The sequence below is a fragment of the Macrotis lagotis genome, chromosome 4, assembly GCF_037893015.1.
Source record: "Macrotis lagotis isolate mMagLag1 chromosome 4, bilby.v1.9.chrom.fasta, whole genome shotgun sequence".
NCBI lineage: Eukaryota > Metazoa > Chordata > Mammalia > Peramelemorphia > Peramelidae > Macrotis > Macrotis lagotis.
This window is the reverse complement of record NC_133661.1, coordinates 113538250-113556026: the sequence shown is the minus strand read 5'-3', so window position 1 is coordinate 113556026 and position 17777 is coordinate 113538250. Positions and strand designations below refer to the sequence as shown.

At 37.0% G+C, this 17777-nt stretch overlaps 1 protein-coding gene across 4 annotated transcripts in view; it reads right to left on the bottom strand.

Moving 5' to 3' along the window:
- ARMH3 (armadillo like helical domain containing 3) overlaps positions 1-17777 on the bottom strand; it is a 269046-nt gene that overhangs the window by 233295 nt on the left and 17974 nt on the right. For all 4 annotated transcript variants that reach the window (XM_074233858.1, XM_074233861.1, XM_074233860.1 and 1 more), the window contains exons 2-6: positions 16494-16606; positions 13401-13457; positions 13156-13302; positions 10331-10438; positions 8284-8376 (exon numbers count right to left, since the gene is read on the bottom strand). In XM_074233858.1, the coding sequence (XP_074089959.1) occupies positions 8284-8376; positions 10331-10438; positions 13156-13302; positions 13401-13457; positions 16494-16595 (507 nt within the window). In that variant the 5' untranslated portion in view covers positions 16596-16606. The remainder of the gene's footprint in view (positions 1-8283; positions 8377-10330; positions 10439-13155; positions 13303-13400; positions 13458-16493; positions 16607-17777) is intronic.

The following is a 17777-nucleotide window of genomic DNA, read 5'->3' as shown; positions in this document are numbered from 1 at the left end:
AAGAAGAATCACTCCAAAACAATTACAAGCAAAACATCAAAAGAAAAACACAATTTGGGCACAAGTTCAACTAGAATTTTTTGAAAAGAGAAAAACTAAATTCTAAAAGGAAAGACAGGGTTAAAAATGTTTTATAAATGAAATTAGAGTTTAAGAGGAAAAAACTAGAAAATAAAACTTTGGAAAAAAGAATTGCAAAGGGTTTAGCACAAGAGGAACAAAACTTAACACAAGCAACAAAATCATTTAAAATTAGAATGGAACAAATTAGAAGATAATGACTCATGAATCAACAAGAAATACTAAAACAGAGTAAAGAGTCTGAAAAAAAAATTAAAGGTATCATTACGAAGACCATTGACCTAGAAAACAAATCAAGGAGAAATAATTTTAAAAAAACCGTGGACTACCTGAAAGTCAAAATTAAAAAAAAAAAAACATTTCAAGAAATCATGAAATAGGGACAGCTAGGTGGATCAGTGAATAAAGCACCAGCCCTGGAGTCAGGAGTACCTGGGTTCAAATCTGGTCTCAGACACTTAATAATTACCTAGCTGTGTGGCCTTGGGCAAGCCACTTAACCCCATTTGCCTTGCAAAAACCTAAAAAAAAAAAAAATCATGAAATAAAAATACTCAAATCTCAAAAGTAGCGGATAAAATAGAAACAAAAAGTCCACCAGTCACTCAAAATGAAATCACAGGAACATCACAGAAGAAATTCAGATTTTCAAAGTGAAAGAAAAATCACTACAACCAATAAGAAAGAAAAAGTTAAAGTATCAAAGAGCCACAGTCAAGATCACATATAATTTAGCAGATACTACTATAAAAGATATCAGAATATGATATTCTAGAAATCAAAGACCACAGACTTACAACCAAAAATAAATTATACAGAAAAGCTTATTATTTAATGAAATAGAGGACTTCCAAGCATTCCCGATAAAAATATTAGAGCTCCATGGAAAACTGAAGCATAAACTTTAGCATCAAAGGACAAAAATGGTGAATATAAATGAACAATCATAAGGAACTAAACAAGGATAAATTGTTGACATTCTAATGTGGACATTATCTTCATGTCACATAATGAGTCTAATTAGACAGAAGGCCTGCTAATTATACTTTGGTGATCTTAAAAGAATGGAAAGAGAAGGGAAGAGGAATACCCAAGGAAGGAGAACAGAGAGAAGGAAAGAAAAAAATTATCTCCTATAATCAGGGGACAGAGGAAGAAATCTACAAAAAGAAAACAGGGGTAAGCAAAACAAGTATCACTTAAAACTGATTTGGGGGGACGGAGCCAAGATGGCAATGTGAAGGTAGCATTTCCCAAAAAACTCCAAAAGCCATCAAATCATGGCTCTAGCCAAAATTTAGAGGGGCAGAACCTACAGAAAGACTGAGTTATACATTTTCCCAGTCCAAGATAACTTAGAAGTTCTGCAGGAAAAGTGTTTCACCATCCAGGTTGCAGTTTGGCCTTTCATACTAAGATAGCAGGGACCCTCCCCACAGCTCCAGGGCAGCGGGGAGTGCCTGTGGTCATCTACATCTACAAATCAAAATACAGGCAAGAGAACATAGGACTTTGGAGGAATAAAGGTCCCGGTGGGGTGTCCCAAGAAAACTCCAAAGAGGGTGCCCGAATAATACTCAAAAGATCAGGAAGCACCCCAAAACCAGGCACAGGCTGGGGAAATGAGTAAACAGAGAAAAAAGAGGAACACCACTGAGAAATAGTTTGTCCATGATCCCAAGAATGATCAAAATACTCAATCTGAAGATGAGGAAGGACAAGCTACTACATCTAAAGACCACAAGACAAAGTAAGTTGGGCTCAGGCTATGACAGAGCTCAAAAAACATTTTGAAAATCAAGTAAGGGAGATAGAAGAAAAATTGGGAAAAGAAGTAAGAGAGATGCAGGAAAAACATGAAAAAGAAGTCAGCAACTTAGTCAAGGAGATCCAAAAAAATTCTGAAGAAAAAAGCATGTTAAAAACCAGCTTAGGCCAAATGGATAAAACAGTTTTAAAAGTTTTTGAGGAGAAGAATGCTTTAAAAAGCAGAATTGACCAGATGGAAAAGGAAATAAGAAAGCTCTCTGAGGAAAACAAATCCTTCAGATCTAGAATGGCGCTAAAGGAAGCTGCTGACTTTACGAGAAATCAGGACACAATATTTTAAAACCAAAAGAATGAAAAATTAGAAGAAAATGTGAAACATCTCAATAAAAAAAAACTGATCTGGAAAACAGATTCAGGAAAGATAATTTAAAAATTATTAGGATACCTGAAAGTCATGATCAGGAAAAGAGACTTGACATCATTTTTAAAGAATTCCTACAGGAAAACTGCCCAGATAGCCTGGAAGCAGAAGGCAAAATAAAAATTGAGAGAATCTACTGATCTTCCCCGGAAAGAGATCCAAAAAAAAACAAAGACCAGGAATATTATAGCCAAGTTCCCGAATTCCCAAGTCAAAGAGAAAATATTACAAGCAGCCAGAAGGACACAATTCAAATATTGTGGAGCTGCAGTCAGGATCACACAGGACTTAGCATCAACTACATTAAAGGCTTGTAAGGCTTGGAATATAATATACCAGAAGACAAAAGAGCTCAGAATGCAACCAAAAATCAACTACCCAGCAAAACTGAACATCCACTTCCAGGGGAAAAGATGGACTTTCAATGAACCAGGGGAATTTCAAATGTTCCTGTGGCAATGGCCAGAGCTGAACACAAAGTTTGATCTTCAGGTACAGGACTCAGGTGAAGTATAGACAGTGAGGAGAAAGATAAAATATGAGGGACTTAATGATGATGAACTACATGTATTCTGGCATAGAAAAATGATACTGATAATACTCATAGGAAACTTCTCATTTAATAGAGCTGGTAGAAGGAGCTTTTCTAGATGCAGCACAGGAGAGGCTGAATTTGAAGATATAATATATTGTAAAAATGGAGTCAATGGCTAAAAGGGAAATGTAATTGGAGTAAGAGAAAGGAGAGGTAGAATAGGCTAAGATATTTCATATAACAAGATTTTTTTATTACAATGATCTATTGCAATGATACGGAAGAGGGGAAAGTGAGGGGGGAATGAGGGAACCTTCGCTCTCATCAGAAGTGGCTCAGAGAGGAAACAGCATATAAACTCAATGGGGTATAGACATCCAGAATAAGGAGAGAAGAGGGACAGGGAGATGGGTGGGGGTGTGAGTGATGGAGGACAGGGTGGACCACAGGGGAGAGTGGTCCGATATAACACATTTTCTTTTTTTACTTCTTACAAGGAACTGGGATTGGATGGCCTGTCTGGAACCACAAGGTTGGGTACCTGCTGGGCCTTAGGGGTGGTAGGTGGGCTCGGGGCCTCTTGGCCCCAGGACCAATGATCAGTCTGCTGAGCCACTCAGCTACACAACAGCACATTTTAGAAAAGGGACAGAGTGAAAGGAGAGAGAAAACATAGTGTATGGCAGTGGAGAAGTAGGAAAAGAGGGAGTTGTGATCAGCAATGGCAACAGAGGAAAATTATGGAAGTAACTTTTGTCATAGACTTATCATAAAGAATGTGACCCACCCACAACAGAGCTGGTGGTGTTGGAACACAGACTGAAGTACATTTATTATTATTATTATTATTATTATTGTTGTTATTTGGGGGGGTTATGGGGTGGATGAGGTTGGGTGGCTTGTGCAGGGTCGCATAGCTGGGTGACTGTTGGGTATCTGAGGCTGGATTTGGACCTGGGTGCCCTGACTCCAGGGTCAGTGCTCTGTCCAATGCACCACATGGCAACCCCTATTATCATCATCATCATCATCATCATTTTATTTTATTTTGGGGGGTTTTGGGGGTTTTTTTGCAGGGCAGTGGAGTTGGGGTGGCTTGCCCAGGGTCGCACAGCTGGGTGACTGTTGGTTGTCTGGGGCTGGATTTGGGCTCGGGTGCTCCTGACTCCAGGGCCAGTTCTCCATCCAAGGTGCTACTTAGCTGCCATTATTATTATCATCATCATCATCATCATCATCATCATCATCATCATCATCATCATCATCATCATTATCATTATTATTATTATTATTTAAATTTTATTTTAATTCTTTCCTCTTTCCTTTACTTTATTGCTCATGAGGGCCTATATTTTTGGGGAGGAGGGTATTATGTTTACTCTTAAACAAAAATATTTTACTAATGTATAAAAAATCATTTGTACAAAAATAAAATAAATTTAAATAAAAAAAAACAAAAACAGAACTAGCCAGACGGAAAAGGAGATAAGAAAGCTCTCTGAGGAAAACAAATCCTTCAGATGTAGAATGGAGCTAAAGGAATCTGCTGACTTTACAAGAAGTCAAGACACAATACTTCAACACCAAAAGAATGAAAAATTAGAAAAAAATGTGAAACATCTTATTGCAAAAACAACTGATCCTAAAAAAAAAATTTAAATAGAAAAAACAACTGATCTGGAAAACAGATTCAGGAAGGATAATTTAAAAATTATTATGATGCCTGAAAGTCATGAGCAGGAAAAGAGCCTTGACATCATTTTTAAAGAAATCCTACAGGAAAATTGCCCTGATATCCTAGAAGTAGAGGACAAAATAGAAATGGAGAGAATCCACTGATCTCCCCTGGAAAGAGATCCAAAAAAAACAACCCCCAGAAATATTATAGTTCAGAACTCCCAAGCCAAGGGGAAAATATTACAAGCAGCCAGAAGGACACAATTCAAATATCGTGAAGCTGCAGTCAGGATCACACAGTACTTATCAGCAACTACATTAAAGGCTTGTAGGACCTGGAATATAATATTCCAGAAGGCAAAAGAGCTTGGAATACAACTGAGAATCAACTACCCAGCAAAACTGAACATCCTCTTCCAGGGGGAAAAGATGGACTTTCAATGAACCAGGAGAATTTCAAATGTTCCTCTTGAAACAACCAGAGCTGAACAGAAAGTTTGATCTTCAAATACAGGACTCAGGTGAAGCATAGAGAGTGGAGAAGAAGGGTAAATTATGAGGGACTTAATGATGATGAACTGCATGTATTCCTGCATGGAAAAAAATGATACTGCTAATACTCATATGAACCTTCTCATTTAATAGAGCATGTAGAAGGAACTTTTATAGATGAAGCATAGGAGAGAGCTGAATTTGAAGGTATAATATATTGTAAAAATGGAATCAATGGCTAAAAGGGAAATCCACTGGGAGTAAGAGAAAGGAGAAGTGAAATAGGCTAAGATACTTCATATAAAATATTTTTTTTTACAATGAGCTTTTGCAATGATATGGAAAGGGGGGAAGGCGAGAGAGAATGAGGGAACCTTCTCTCTCATCAGAAATGGCTCAGAGAGGAAACAGCATACACACTCAATAAGGTATAGACATCTAGAGTAAAAAGGAAAGAAGGGGGGAAAGAGGGAAGGGGGGGATGTGGGTGATAGAGGAGAGGGTAAATCATAGGAGAACAATCAGATATAGCACATTTTTTTACTTCTTGCAAGGGGCTGGGATTGGATGGCCTGTCTGGGACCACGGGCCCAGGTGGTTGCTGGGTCTCAGGGGTGGTATGTGGGCTTGGGGCCTCTTGGTCCCAGGGCTGGTGATTAGTCCACTACACCACTCAGTTACCCTACAGCACATTTTAGAAGAGGGACAGAGTCAAACGAAAGAGAGAAAATATAATATATGGTAGTGGAGAAATGGATGGAGGGAATTACAATCAGCAACAGTAACAATGGAAAAATATAGAAGTAACTTTTATAATGGACTTATCATAAAGAATGTGATCCACCGGAGACAGGGCTGTCGATATCAGAACACAGGCTAAAGCACATTTTTTTCCTCTTTCCTTTACTTTATTTATTTTTTTATTTTTTTAGATTTTTGCAAGGCAAAGGGCGTTAAGTGGCTTGCCCAAGGCCACACAACTAGGTAATTAAGTGTCTTAGACCAGATTTGAACCCAGGTACTCCTGACTCCAGGGCCAGCACTTTATCCACTACACCACCTAGCCACCCCTTTACTTTATTTCTCATGAGGTTCTCATGAGGTTCTATATTTTGGGGGGGGAGGGGGTATTATGTTTACTCTTTTTTTTTTAAGGTTTTTGCAAGGCAAATGGGGTTAAGTGGCTTGCCCAAGGCCACATGGCTAGGTAATTATTAAGTGTCTGAGACCCGATTTGAACCCAGGTACTCCTGACTCCAGGGCCAGTGCTTTATCCACTACGCCACCTAGCCGCCCCTTATTATGTTTACTCTTAAACAAGAATATTTTAGTAACGTATTAAAATCAAAATATCATTTGTACAAAAATATTCATAGCAGCTCTGTTTGTGGTGGCAAAGAATTGGAAATTAAGTAAATGTCCTTCAATTGGGGAATGCCTTAACAAAATGTGGTATATGTATGTGATGGAACACTATTGTTCTATTAGAAGCCAGGAGGGATGGGAATTCAGGGAAGTCTGGAAAGATTTGCATGGATTGATGCTGAGTGAGATGAGCAGAATCAGAACAACATTGTGCACCCTAGCAGCAACATGGGGGTGATGACCAACTTTGATGGACTTATTCATTCCATTAGTGTAACAATAAGGCACAATACTTTATTTTTCTTCCTTAAGGATATGATTTCTCTCTCAAAACATTCAACTTAGATCAATGCATACCATGGAAACAACGTAAAGACTAACAGACTGCCTTCTGTGGGGGTTGTGGGGAGGGAAGCAAGATTAGGGGGAAAATTGTAAAAAATTAAAAATAAATAAAAGCTTATTCTCATCAGTTAAAAGGAGGGAAGAATACACATCCATAGTCAAAATGAAAGTACAGAAAGACATTTCCTTAAGAGAGAAACAGCAGAAAAAAGTAAAAATAAGATGAAAGTCTGATTAAAAAAGGGATTAATCGTAAACAAAACAAATTCTAACTAAAGATATAGAAAAATATTTATAGCAATTATTAATCATGGGACAGCAAAAACAAATTATAAAAATAGCTTTGACCTCAGGACCTCTGGAAAGGTCCCCCGGAGTCCTCAGAAACTGCTATTTTATGCAATAAGAACAGTGTTTTAGTGAAGAACAGTATTTAAGTGAACTCTCATCAATGCAATGTTCAACAACAAGATTCATAATGAAACCAGTTAGCCTGCTCTTGACGATGGACTCCAAGCACAGATTAAAACCCTTTTTTAATGTGGTCAATGTAAGAATTTGTTTGTTAACTGTAGTCGCAGCTTGTAGTTTTGTTTTTATTTTTTTCTCAATGAAATAGGGGAAGAAGGGAAAGCAAATTTTTTGTTAATTAAGTAAATATTAATTTCAAAAACTAAAATAAAATACCCAAAGAGATAAGAAAATATATAAAAGAAAAGGGCAGTCATTGTGTCAAAAGTCGCATCTGAATCAGCAGTTAATTAATTGTTGGTAACTTGGGACATGGCAATTTCAGTTGAGTCATACGGTCATTGGTTGACTGCAAGAGGAATGGGAGATGAATAAATGGAGACTATGAATGGAGAACAGCTAGTCAGAGGGAAAAGAGACAGTAGATGTAAGATGATAGCTTGAGAGGATGGCAGGGTAAAATGATAGTTTTTAAAGAATACTAAAAATCTAGGAAAGATTCAGAATACTCCAAAAACAGATATTTTAGGACTAGCCTTGGAGTAAGGATGACCTAAATTCAAATACTACCTCAGACACTTGTTGCTTACTAACTGTGTGACTATAGGAAAGTCACTTAACCACGACTGCCTTATCAAAGAAAAGATTCAAAATACTCCTGAGGCTTTCAAAGGAATAAACAGTCTTTTCCTCAACCCTCAAAAAAAAAAAAAAAAACCCAATCCCCGAAAGAAGCACTTTTAAAATAACACTGTGGGGGCAACTACGTGGTACAGCGAATAGAGCACCAGCCCTGGAATCAGGAGGACCTGAGTTCAAATCCAGTCTCAGATACTTAATAATTACCTAGCTGTGTGACCTTGGGCAAGTCATTAACCCCATAGCCTCAAATAAATAAAAATTAAAATAATACAATACTGTGACATCAAATACCACTCAGTTTGAAAATATCACATTTCAAGGATCCAATTCCAGGATGTCTTTATCCCAAGAGACTTCTGCAAACCCAGTTCTAATGGTGGTCACAATCCAATGCATTTTTCTTTCATTCTTCCCTATCTAAGTCTCAGTTTTTGAAGGATGCTTAAAATCTAACAGATGAGCAAGCAAGGTGTGTGCTACTTACAGTCACCAAACAAAGGAGAAGTTTCAGACATAAACTCTTCAGACTTTCAGAACCTTCTGCACAAAGCAAAGAATCCAAACTCTCCATCAAATTCTGGGAAAGAGATTCATATGTATTTAATCAGATCAAGGCACGAATTACCCCAAATGCTCCCTCCTTTACCAAGCTCCTGATCATGCTACAAATGGTAACAACTCACATCATTCAGACAATTAAATGAATGCCCCCAGCCAGAGGCCCTTTCACAAGAGAAGGCAGGAAGAGACAGTGCTAAGAGATACCTCTGAGGAAAGTTCATTTGAAAGATTATTTAGAATAGCTGTGCAGAAAAATTAATTCAACAGCCTACCAAATGAATATATTCACAACAGATCTTTCCCATAAGCTTAACTCTCCAAACTACAGAGTGAAATAAGAAAGAATGGTAACTTTTTATGGTAACTTTTAGGGGCAGCTAGGTGGTGCAGTGAATAGAGCACAGGCCCTGAAGTCAGGAGTACTTGAGTTCAGATCCAAGCTCAGATACTTAATAATTACCTAGCTATGTGGCCTTGGGCAAGTCACTTAACCCCATTGCCTTGTTAAAAAAAAAACTAAAGAAAAAAAGACTTTTCATAAACTCTTTCCAAGTGCATGCACTGACCACTTCTGGTTGCCTTCATTCACATTCACAGGTGTGCATGGTGCACATGTGTGCTGGAACACAACTGTTACAAGCAATACTGATGGTATTGTCCCTCTGTCTCCATCCCAATTAGGATCATTCTTTGATGACCCCCACAAAGAGATTCAAACTATTGAGAGGAAGACACCCTCAACTACAAGTATGGGAGAGGAAGAAGCAAAATTCTCCAAAATGCACTTTACTGAGTGTCACTGGGGAAAACATAATCAAAGATAAATTAAAGAACTTAAAGCAGAAGAGAAGCAGCAACTTACATGACAAAAAGTATTTGACAGGAATCATGAAACCTAGGTTCAAGTCCTGATTCCACCACTTATTAGCTATCAGAACTTAAACAAGTCACTTAACCCACCCACTTACCTTATACATGAAAAGGGAACGATGACACTCACACTATCCACTTAAGAACTTTTGAAAGGAAAATGTTTTAATACTGTGTCATTTTTAAGTGTAAAAATGCTTTAAGCAACATATAAATGAAAGCTGCTATTTGCTGCTTTCAATTAAGTATCTGAGATCTCAACAAATCTGTGTGAACTTGAAAAAAGGCTCATATTAAAATGATTCCAGGGCAACTAGGTGGTGCAGACAATACAGCACAGGCCCTGGAGTCAGGAGGGACCTGAGGTCAAATGCAGCTAAAACACTTAATAATTGCCTAGCTGTGTTAACCCCATTACCTTAAATAAAAAAAAATTAAATTAAATTAAATATGATTCCAAATATTTGGATTATTTGTACAAGTACATACATTATGCTTCATGTAAATGAAATGTTTCCTCTTATTTGTGAGGATATTAAGTATTCTAATTTATGTCATAAAGGAAAGAAATAAAGTTTTTTCTGACAATGGGTTATGGGAAATTATATCTTCAAAAGCTGTCAGGATGATCAATAATCATTTAATATGTAAATGAAATGTGAAAACTATTTGTGGGAAATGCATCAGAATGTGAATTTTATGAAGAAAGTTTCAGTGTTTAATGTTTGGATAAAGAATCAGTCAAATACAAATAGGAATATTTTATTTCATCCCATAAAACTGCATAAATGAAAGACATAGAAATATGAAGTGGTACAATAATTACATGATTTAAGAGGTCAAAAATTAAAACAATGGTGTCTCAAATAGACATGATATCGAGGGAAATGATATTCTCAATTAAATTCTGGATTTTAAAATGTCTTCTGCTCAAATAATCATTACTTAATTTCTTAGAAAGCAAATAAAAATGTCCATATCATCTAGAGTTGTTTCATCTACAAATCTTTAAGCTCATTTGTCTGCAGATGGTCTCCATCAAGTGTAGCTATTTAGCAAGCAGCAGCAGAGACCTGCAAGCACTTTCTAATAGTAGTTACCTTCATGCAGAGTTCTGCCTTGTCAAAGCCCATCAGCATGTTGATAATGTCAAACCCAGAAGTGGACTTATTCTTCTGATGGACTCCTCGGATAAGTGCACACAGAGTCTATAGAGATAACAAAAGAAATTGTTTCCAAATATGAAAGCAAGCAGTCTTATCTTTGGGAAAAGGACAGCATGGAGCCTAAACTCTTGGAGGCTATCAGACCTAATTATTTGAATTTACACATTTTAGTTCAAATTTCACTTTCCACACAAAGATTCAATAACCCATATATTTAATAAGTATTTATTAAGCCCGTACTCTATGTAAAGCATTCTTTAAAGCACTAGGAAAAGTCTCAAAATTTAGTCAAAAAGCAACTCCTGTCTTCATTTAGCTTATGGGCTAGAAGGTGGATAAAAAATATGCATAGTTAATTGTAATATTACATGAAAAATGAATAAGACAAAATCCTAAGTGCAGTCTAAGAGGGAAGCTGTTACTATACAGAAAGAAGAGGAAAGGTCTCATGTAGGAGATGATGTATGAGCTACGTTTTAAAGGAAAGATAAGTGACTAGGAGAAGGGAAAGGAGAGAAAGGTTAAGAGAACAGGTAAGGTCACTAAGGTGGGAAAGCACAGAGCATTTGAGGAAAAGTTCGGAAATCTGGCAGCCCAGAGTGGTCTAATTTGACTAATTTGTAGAGTGAATACAAGCGAATGGTGAAAAATAAATTTTGACGGGTAGCCCAACACCAGAGAATAGAAAGTCTTGAAAAGATAGGGAAGTTGGGCAGCTAGGTGGTGTAGTGGAAAGAGCACCGGCCCTGGAGTCAGGAGGATCTGAGTTCAAATCCAGCCTCAGACACTTAATAATTACCTAGCTGTGTGGCCTTGGGCAAGGCACTTAACCCCATTGCCTTGTAAAAACCAAAAAAAAATGAAAAAAAAAAAAAAAGAAAAGATAGGGGAAGTGAACTTTATCTTGGAAAGTAATGTGAAGCCATTAATGATTTTGTGGAAAGGACATGAACATATCTGTGCATAAGAAAAATCATTCTAGCAATGGTACAAAAGATAGAGTAAAGAGAGAGAAGTAAGTAGGAGCAAACAGGCCTACCTACAACTCTTGCAACAGTACAGGTCTTAAATGCAATCACAGCATGAGTCTAATTTTATTTTTTTTTTAGGTTTTTTGCAAGGTAAATGGGGTTAAGTGGCTTGCTCAAGGCCACACAGCTAGGTAATTATTAAGTGTCTGAGATCAGATTTGAACCCAGGTACTCCTAACTCCAGGGCCGGTGCTTTATCCACTGTGCCACCTTAGCTGCCCCATGAGTCTAATTTTAAAAAAACATTCATCCCTAGAAATAATAACAGGAAATCAAAGAGAAATAAATAAAATTTTTAATAAATTCTCTTTTTTTTCTAAAGAGACAATTGCCTCCTTCTTAAGCCCATGACAAACATGCACTGTGTTCATCTGAATCACTTCATTTCCATGTGGTTTAATGTAGTTTGCTGAACAAAATGAAATACTGTCCAGGAAAGGACAAGCAAGCAAGCTTACATCTCAAGTTGCAAGACATCTCAAACAACTTTATCTCCTCAATTGCCCTCTTCACCAAAGTCCTTGGTTTTCTCTTTCTGTGCTCTAGTCCTCCTCCGCCCAAATGGATCAAATGCTTACTAGCAATGAACTATCTTCCATCTTTTCTTATTCTCTACACACCCTTGTTCTTCCTAGTGCCCACTCCAAAAGATCTCTATTCCTCCACCAGAGAGGCTGAATAGAGTCACTTCAGTGAGTCTTCAAAACTAGTGTCACCATCCCACATTCAGAGGCCTTACCCATCACAGCAGCAGCTATTATCATTAAAAAAAAAAAAAGTCATTTTTTTTTTGCAAGGCATATGGGGTTAAGTGGCTTGCCCAAGGCCACACAGCTAGGTAAATTATTAAGTGTCTGAGGCCGGATTTGAACTCAGGTACACCTGACTCCAGAGCTGGTACTCTATCCACTGCGCCACCTAGCCACCCCAAGTCATTTTTTTTAAGTAAATAGTACTGAGGTAAATTCAATGACTTCATTTGTGCTAAACTGAGAACTTTATCATACATTTCAACAAAGTAAGCAACAGCAATTACAGGAAGTATAACTTCCCAAAGTATCCCAATAAAATTATTTGTTCTCTTATTAACTATTCTTTCTCTGGCCTTCTTGGCTGCCAAATAAGTTGACAACATAAAAAAGGATCTTCCCCTCAGGGTCATTGTCAAAGGAATGACAAAATAACTACTGACAAGGAGAAAAAAAGTCTTCAAAAATCTGTCTGAGTTTATTACTCACTGACTTGGCATGGGTTCTGAATCACTTCTTTGGGCTTCAGTTTACCCCTCCATTCCTTAAGCAGACCTGAGGAGTTTTTTTTTTTGCAAGGCAAATGGGGTGCCCAAGGCACACAGCTAGGTAATTATTAAGTGTCTGAGACCGAATTTGAACCCAGATACTCCTGACTCCAGGACCGGTGCTTTATCCACTGTGCCACCTAGCCACCCCTCCACTGCGCCACCTAGATGCCCCAAACCTGAGGACTCTTTCAGAGGCTCTGCCTTAACACTTCAAATTCAATTGTAGAGATTAACAAGATACCATTCCTAGAAACAATTTGTTTTAACCAGGAAGATTCCAAATTCCAAAGACAAATAAGGTATGTCCATAAGCATTTTAAAAAAAATACCTCTAGCCCACAAATGAGTCTAGACTGAATAGAATCCCCCACATCTATAACATTTCCCCTTTCTACTAAACAGGAACCATTTGTCTCTCAGAATTATACCTGTAATGCATTGACAACTCGAATTGGGTGTTCCTCTCCCAAAGCCTGGATACAGTGTTGGAACAAACAATTAATGTTATCTTTGATCTTCATTAATTCTTCTCCATCCAGAGATTCCAACTTGCCCTCAAGGTAGTCCAGATTCACCTGCCAACAAGGTAGCAAAAATCTGAGTATATTACCTGTGCAAAAATGAGGAAGCAGTCTTGGCTACATGGAAACTAGCAAAGGCATCCCACACTTACCTTCATGAGGAAGAGCTCCTCCCAGAATCGAGGGCTACATTTACTAGGGTCCTCTGTCTGAAACAAACACAGATAGGGTTCAGCACCCCCAGACTCAACTTTTAATTAACAGGACACTTGAGTAAGGAATCATCCAAAGTTAATCTCAAATTTTAAGACTAGTTTTTAACTTTAACTTCTTTTTTAGTTTAGTTTTTTTTTTGACAACACAATGGAGTCGAGTGACTTGCCCAAGATCAAACAACTAGGTAATTATTAATAGTGTCTGAGACCAGATTTGAACTCAGCTCCTCCTGACTCCAGGGCCAGTGCTCTATTCACTGTACCACTTAGCTGCCCCAACTTTAATTACTTTTAACATTTTTGAGCATTCTAAAATAATTTAATAGAAAATAGGGAAGTTCTTTCTCAAATTGAACTGTGTGCAATAATATTTCTTCCCCACAAACCGTTCAGAAATAATTAAAAAGTCTTTTTTTTTCAATTCCTCTCCCAGAAATCTTGTGGACAGGTAAGCACTAACCCCATTGTAGAGAAGAAGAAAACTGGGGCAAGTAGGTGGCACAGATAGAGTATTGGCCCTGGAGTTAGGAGGACCCAAGTTCAAATACAACCTCAGACACTTAATAATTACCTAGCTGTGTGACCTTAGGCTAGTCATTTAACACCACTACCTTGCAAAAAAAAAAGAGACAGAATGATATCCAGACCTACTCCAAGTGAGAGAATTAAAAAGTAGTAGAGAAAGAACTAGAAGACGATCATACTACTTCAAAATCCAGAGCTATTCCACCACACTTAGGCTCTACTCTGTTTGTGCTCCCAATATGCCCTCAACCTTCTTAACCTTAATATATGATTTACTTATTAAATTTCTAACAATATGGAATGTTAGCTAAAAAAATGGGATTTTTGAAAATATTGCTAAGGAATTTGAAATTTTGCTCAAAATTCCAGAAAATCAAAAATTTCTGGGAAATATGTAAATTACAAGAAAGAATCTATCATTTTCTGGCAAGGATGACTTTAATGACTTAACAAAATCTTCTGACCATTGATTTAACAGTGCTTTAACTTAAATTACCATAAAACAGAATTCTTAGTAGTAATGAGGCCATCTTTTCCAGAACCAACAAAGACTGGCAAATGAGTCACAAGCTCCCTCATTAAGGATTTATATGGATTCTTGTGCTTAGAAGACTGATCACACTGTGACTTTTCTTCTTTCTGAGTATTTCTTTTTGATTCTTGTCTCCTGTACTAGCCATTTGGGGACTTGATGTAGCTTCCTTCTTCTCCCAGAACTATTATATTGCATTAAAACAGTTGTGAATCCCCAGTATGTTTATTCTGTCTTCATGTCTACTTATATTCTGAATAACCGAAAAACTAGCCATTTAACTTTGGAATTCTTTTATTAAACACTTCCTCTTCCATCTTTTACAATGCCTATATTCTTTTAAAATTCAGATCTAATGCTCACTACTATACAAAGTATTTCTTTATACCACACTAGGTTACTTTTTATTTACTTTGCATATACTTTGATTGTAAATATGAGGGTAGTTCTTATTTCCCCCAGTAGAAAGTAAGCTCCTTAAATGCAATGACTCTTTCATTTTTGTCTATGAATCCTTATGTACCTCATCCCAGAGGTATATTTAAGAAGAAATTGACTGAACTCAATGACTTCTGGTCTTCATGGGTTTATAGCTTTCAATACTGAATCTATGTCCTCTTTTTCAAGAAGCAAGGGTCTATTTTTTTCTTGAGTCACCTAAGCATACAATCTTATCAACAAAATATATTTTAGGACATTAGGAAGGAATACTTGGGGTAATAACCTTAAGCTGTGATAACTCTATATTAGCTCTAGATATAAAAGTAATCTCTGATCTATTTTCTAAAAATATATGAGTTATCTTACATATAGTTGGGAAATTGTCTAGAAAACACCTTCCTTGATAACTGAAGGTTGAACCTTTTTTTTTTATTTTTTTTAGGCTTTTTCAAGGCAAATGGGGTTAAGTGGCTTGCCCAAGGCCACACAGCTAGGTAATTATTAAGTGTCTGAGACCAGATTTGAAGCCAGGTACTCCTGACTCCAAGGCTGGTGCTTTATCTACTACGCCACCTAGCCACCCCTAGGTTGAACCTTTAAGCTATTAGTCTTAATACTTCATTTTTGTTTCAACCATTCTGATGGAATTCTTTCTAAAACATACTATTCTACCCCTTAGTATAAATAGAAAATACTACGCATAACTTTTCCTTGATGACTCATTATTACAATTGATGTTTATGATACACTGTAGTTATCATAGATTTAGGAACCAGGCTAAATCTATACTGACTCCTAGAGGGCTCCCCAAAAACACAACCCTGAAACTCAAAATTTCTTTTGAGATAAATTTCTATTATTGGGTTTAATTCCCTGACATTTTTCTTTTTGCAAAAAAAAAAAAACTAATGCAGAATGTTTAATAAACTAATAAGTATTTATTATAAGCTTATTACTGTGCTAGGTTCTGGTACTACAAAAAAGAAAAATATTATTCCTACTCTCAATGAGCCTCTACTCCTTGACCTTCTGGGTGTTATGCAGGCTTGCAGTGTACTGGTAACCTTTTCCTAAATCTTCCTCATGTACTGAAAATAAAGTTATCTATCTTTACTCACTCTATCGAGTTTGTTGACTATTTTTCATTCAATAGTTTTTTTTTATTTTTGAATCAGTAACCACTTTATATCCTCTGCCAGCTTCCCTGCAGTAATACCTGTGATAATAAGCTCTAATAAGAGTCATGAATCATAAATTTGGGGAAACTAAGAAGAAATTTAGGATGTCTCCCTGATGTTGCTCAGATAAATAAGGCTCTTATCAAAATCCAGTAAAAAGGATTCCTTAGTCTTTCATGTTCACTCCTCCCACTGTTTCATAATGCTTCCTCTCACTAGAAGGAGCGAACTAAAAGGTTTAATTGCCAGGATGGAGAAGATGGAAGGAGAAAGGAAAAGGAGAAATTACTACTCATTTTTGGCAGAATACCAAGGAGTCAAACCCATCTTCGAACACAGAGTTGTAGGCCTCACCATGAAGATTTCATCATACATCAGAACCACCTTCTCCTTCAATGGTTTTTTGGAGGCTGAGGATTTGCGAAGCAAACCCCCTCTTTTCTCCACTTGGGCCATGGTTCCAGAGCCTGTAAAGGGAAAGTCAATGTCAGTGAATGAATGCTAGCCTAGACACGCTCCCCTTCTCAGCCAGACAGCCTTCTGGGATTTTCTTAAAAGGGGGGGAAATTTTTCTGAGAGAGAGAAAACTGAATAATAAATAACATGCTAGAAACTTGGGCATGTGTCCAACTCAAATCTAATTTAGGGTACTGCTCCCCAAAGTGGGTAATGGAGGTATTTAAATCAATACTTGGCCTGGGGCACACCACATTTTACATATCAGATGTCTGAGCTTAGAGTAGGTCCTAAACCAAGCAGAAGAGTGTAACTATCATCCTTTCTAATGGACCAGACTGTGCATTTGAGGTGAGGGGAAGAATGTTGAAAGCATAACGTCCACAAACCAAAACTGAAGTTAAGTTTCAAATATTGATTGAGGTCTGAACCATTAAGACAGGAAGTGTGCTATGAACTGATGTGCTACATTGATTTCCCCAAATGAAGTAGGTCCATATCACTGCAAAGTGCTTGACCTTCACTACCTCATAAATCACAATGCATTTTATAGTCCTCAAACTCCTTTGTGAAGAGATTCCAAGCAGATTGTAGCTAAAATTCCAGAAATAAAATGTGATTTTAAAGTAATAACCAAATTTGTTGATTAGCACTACCTTCAAGGTTTAAGTCTTATACAGATATATCTATTTGTATACATAAGGATGATACATGTATTGTATATGTGTTTACATAATCTTGCATATATTTGTAAATGCATCGATCTATACAATATGCAATTGCTGTACACCAGACTTCATGTGATTTCTGAATATGTATAAAATTGTTTTCCCCCCTACATTCCTAATCTTGAGGTTTATCTTAAATAAGTTCTTCAAGTGAGATCTCAAAATTTCTAGTATTCCTTGGTGAGGTTACACAGACCCCTAAACTCCCACACACTATTTAATAAGAGTAACAATTGCTGAGTTCTCTCTCACCTTTCTGGATAGTCTGTGGTTCTCCTCTTTACCTCACCCTATTTTACAGTTTATGGTTCCAAGCCCCAACTAGATAATATCTCTTTACCCAGTTTATTGACTGAATAACTTCAGGCTCTTTAAGACTCAATTTTGCCATCAACAAATCAAGAATAATAAATTTCTATCTCAAAGGGCTGTTGAGAAGACTAAGTTTTTTAAA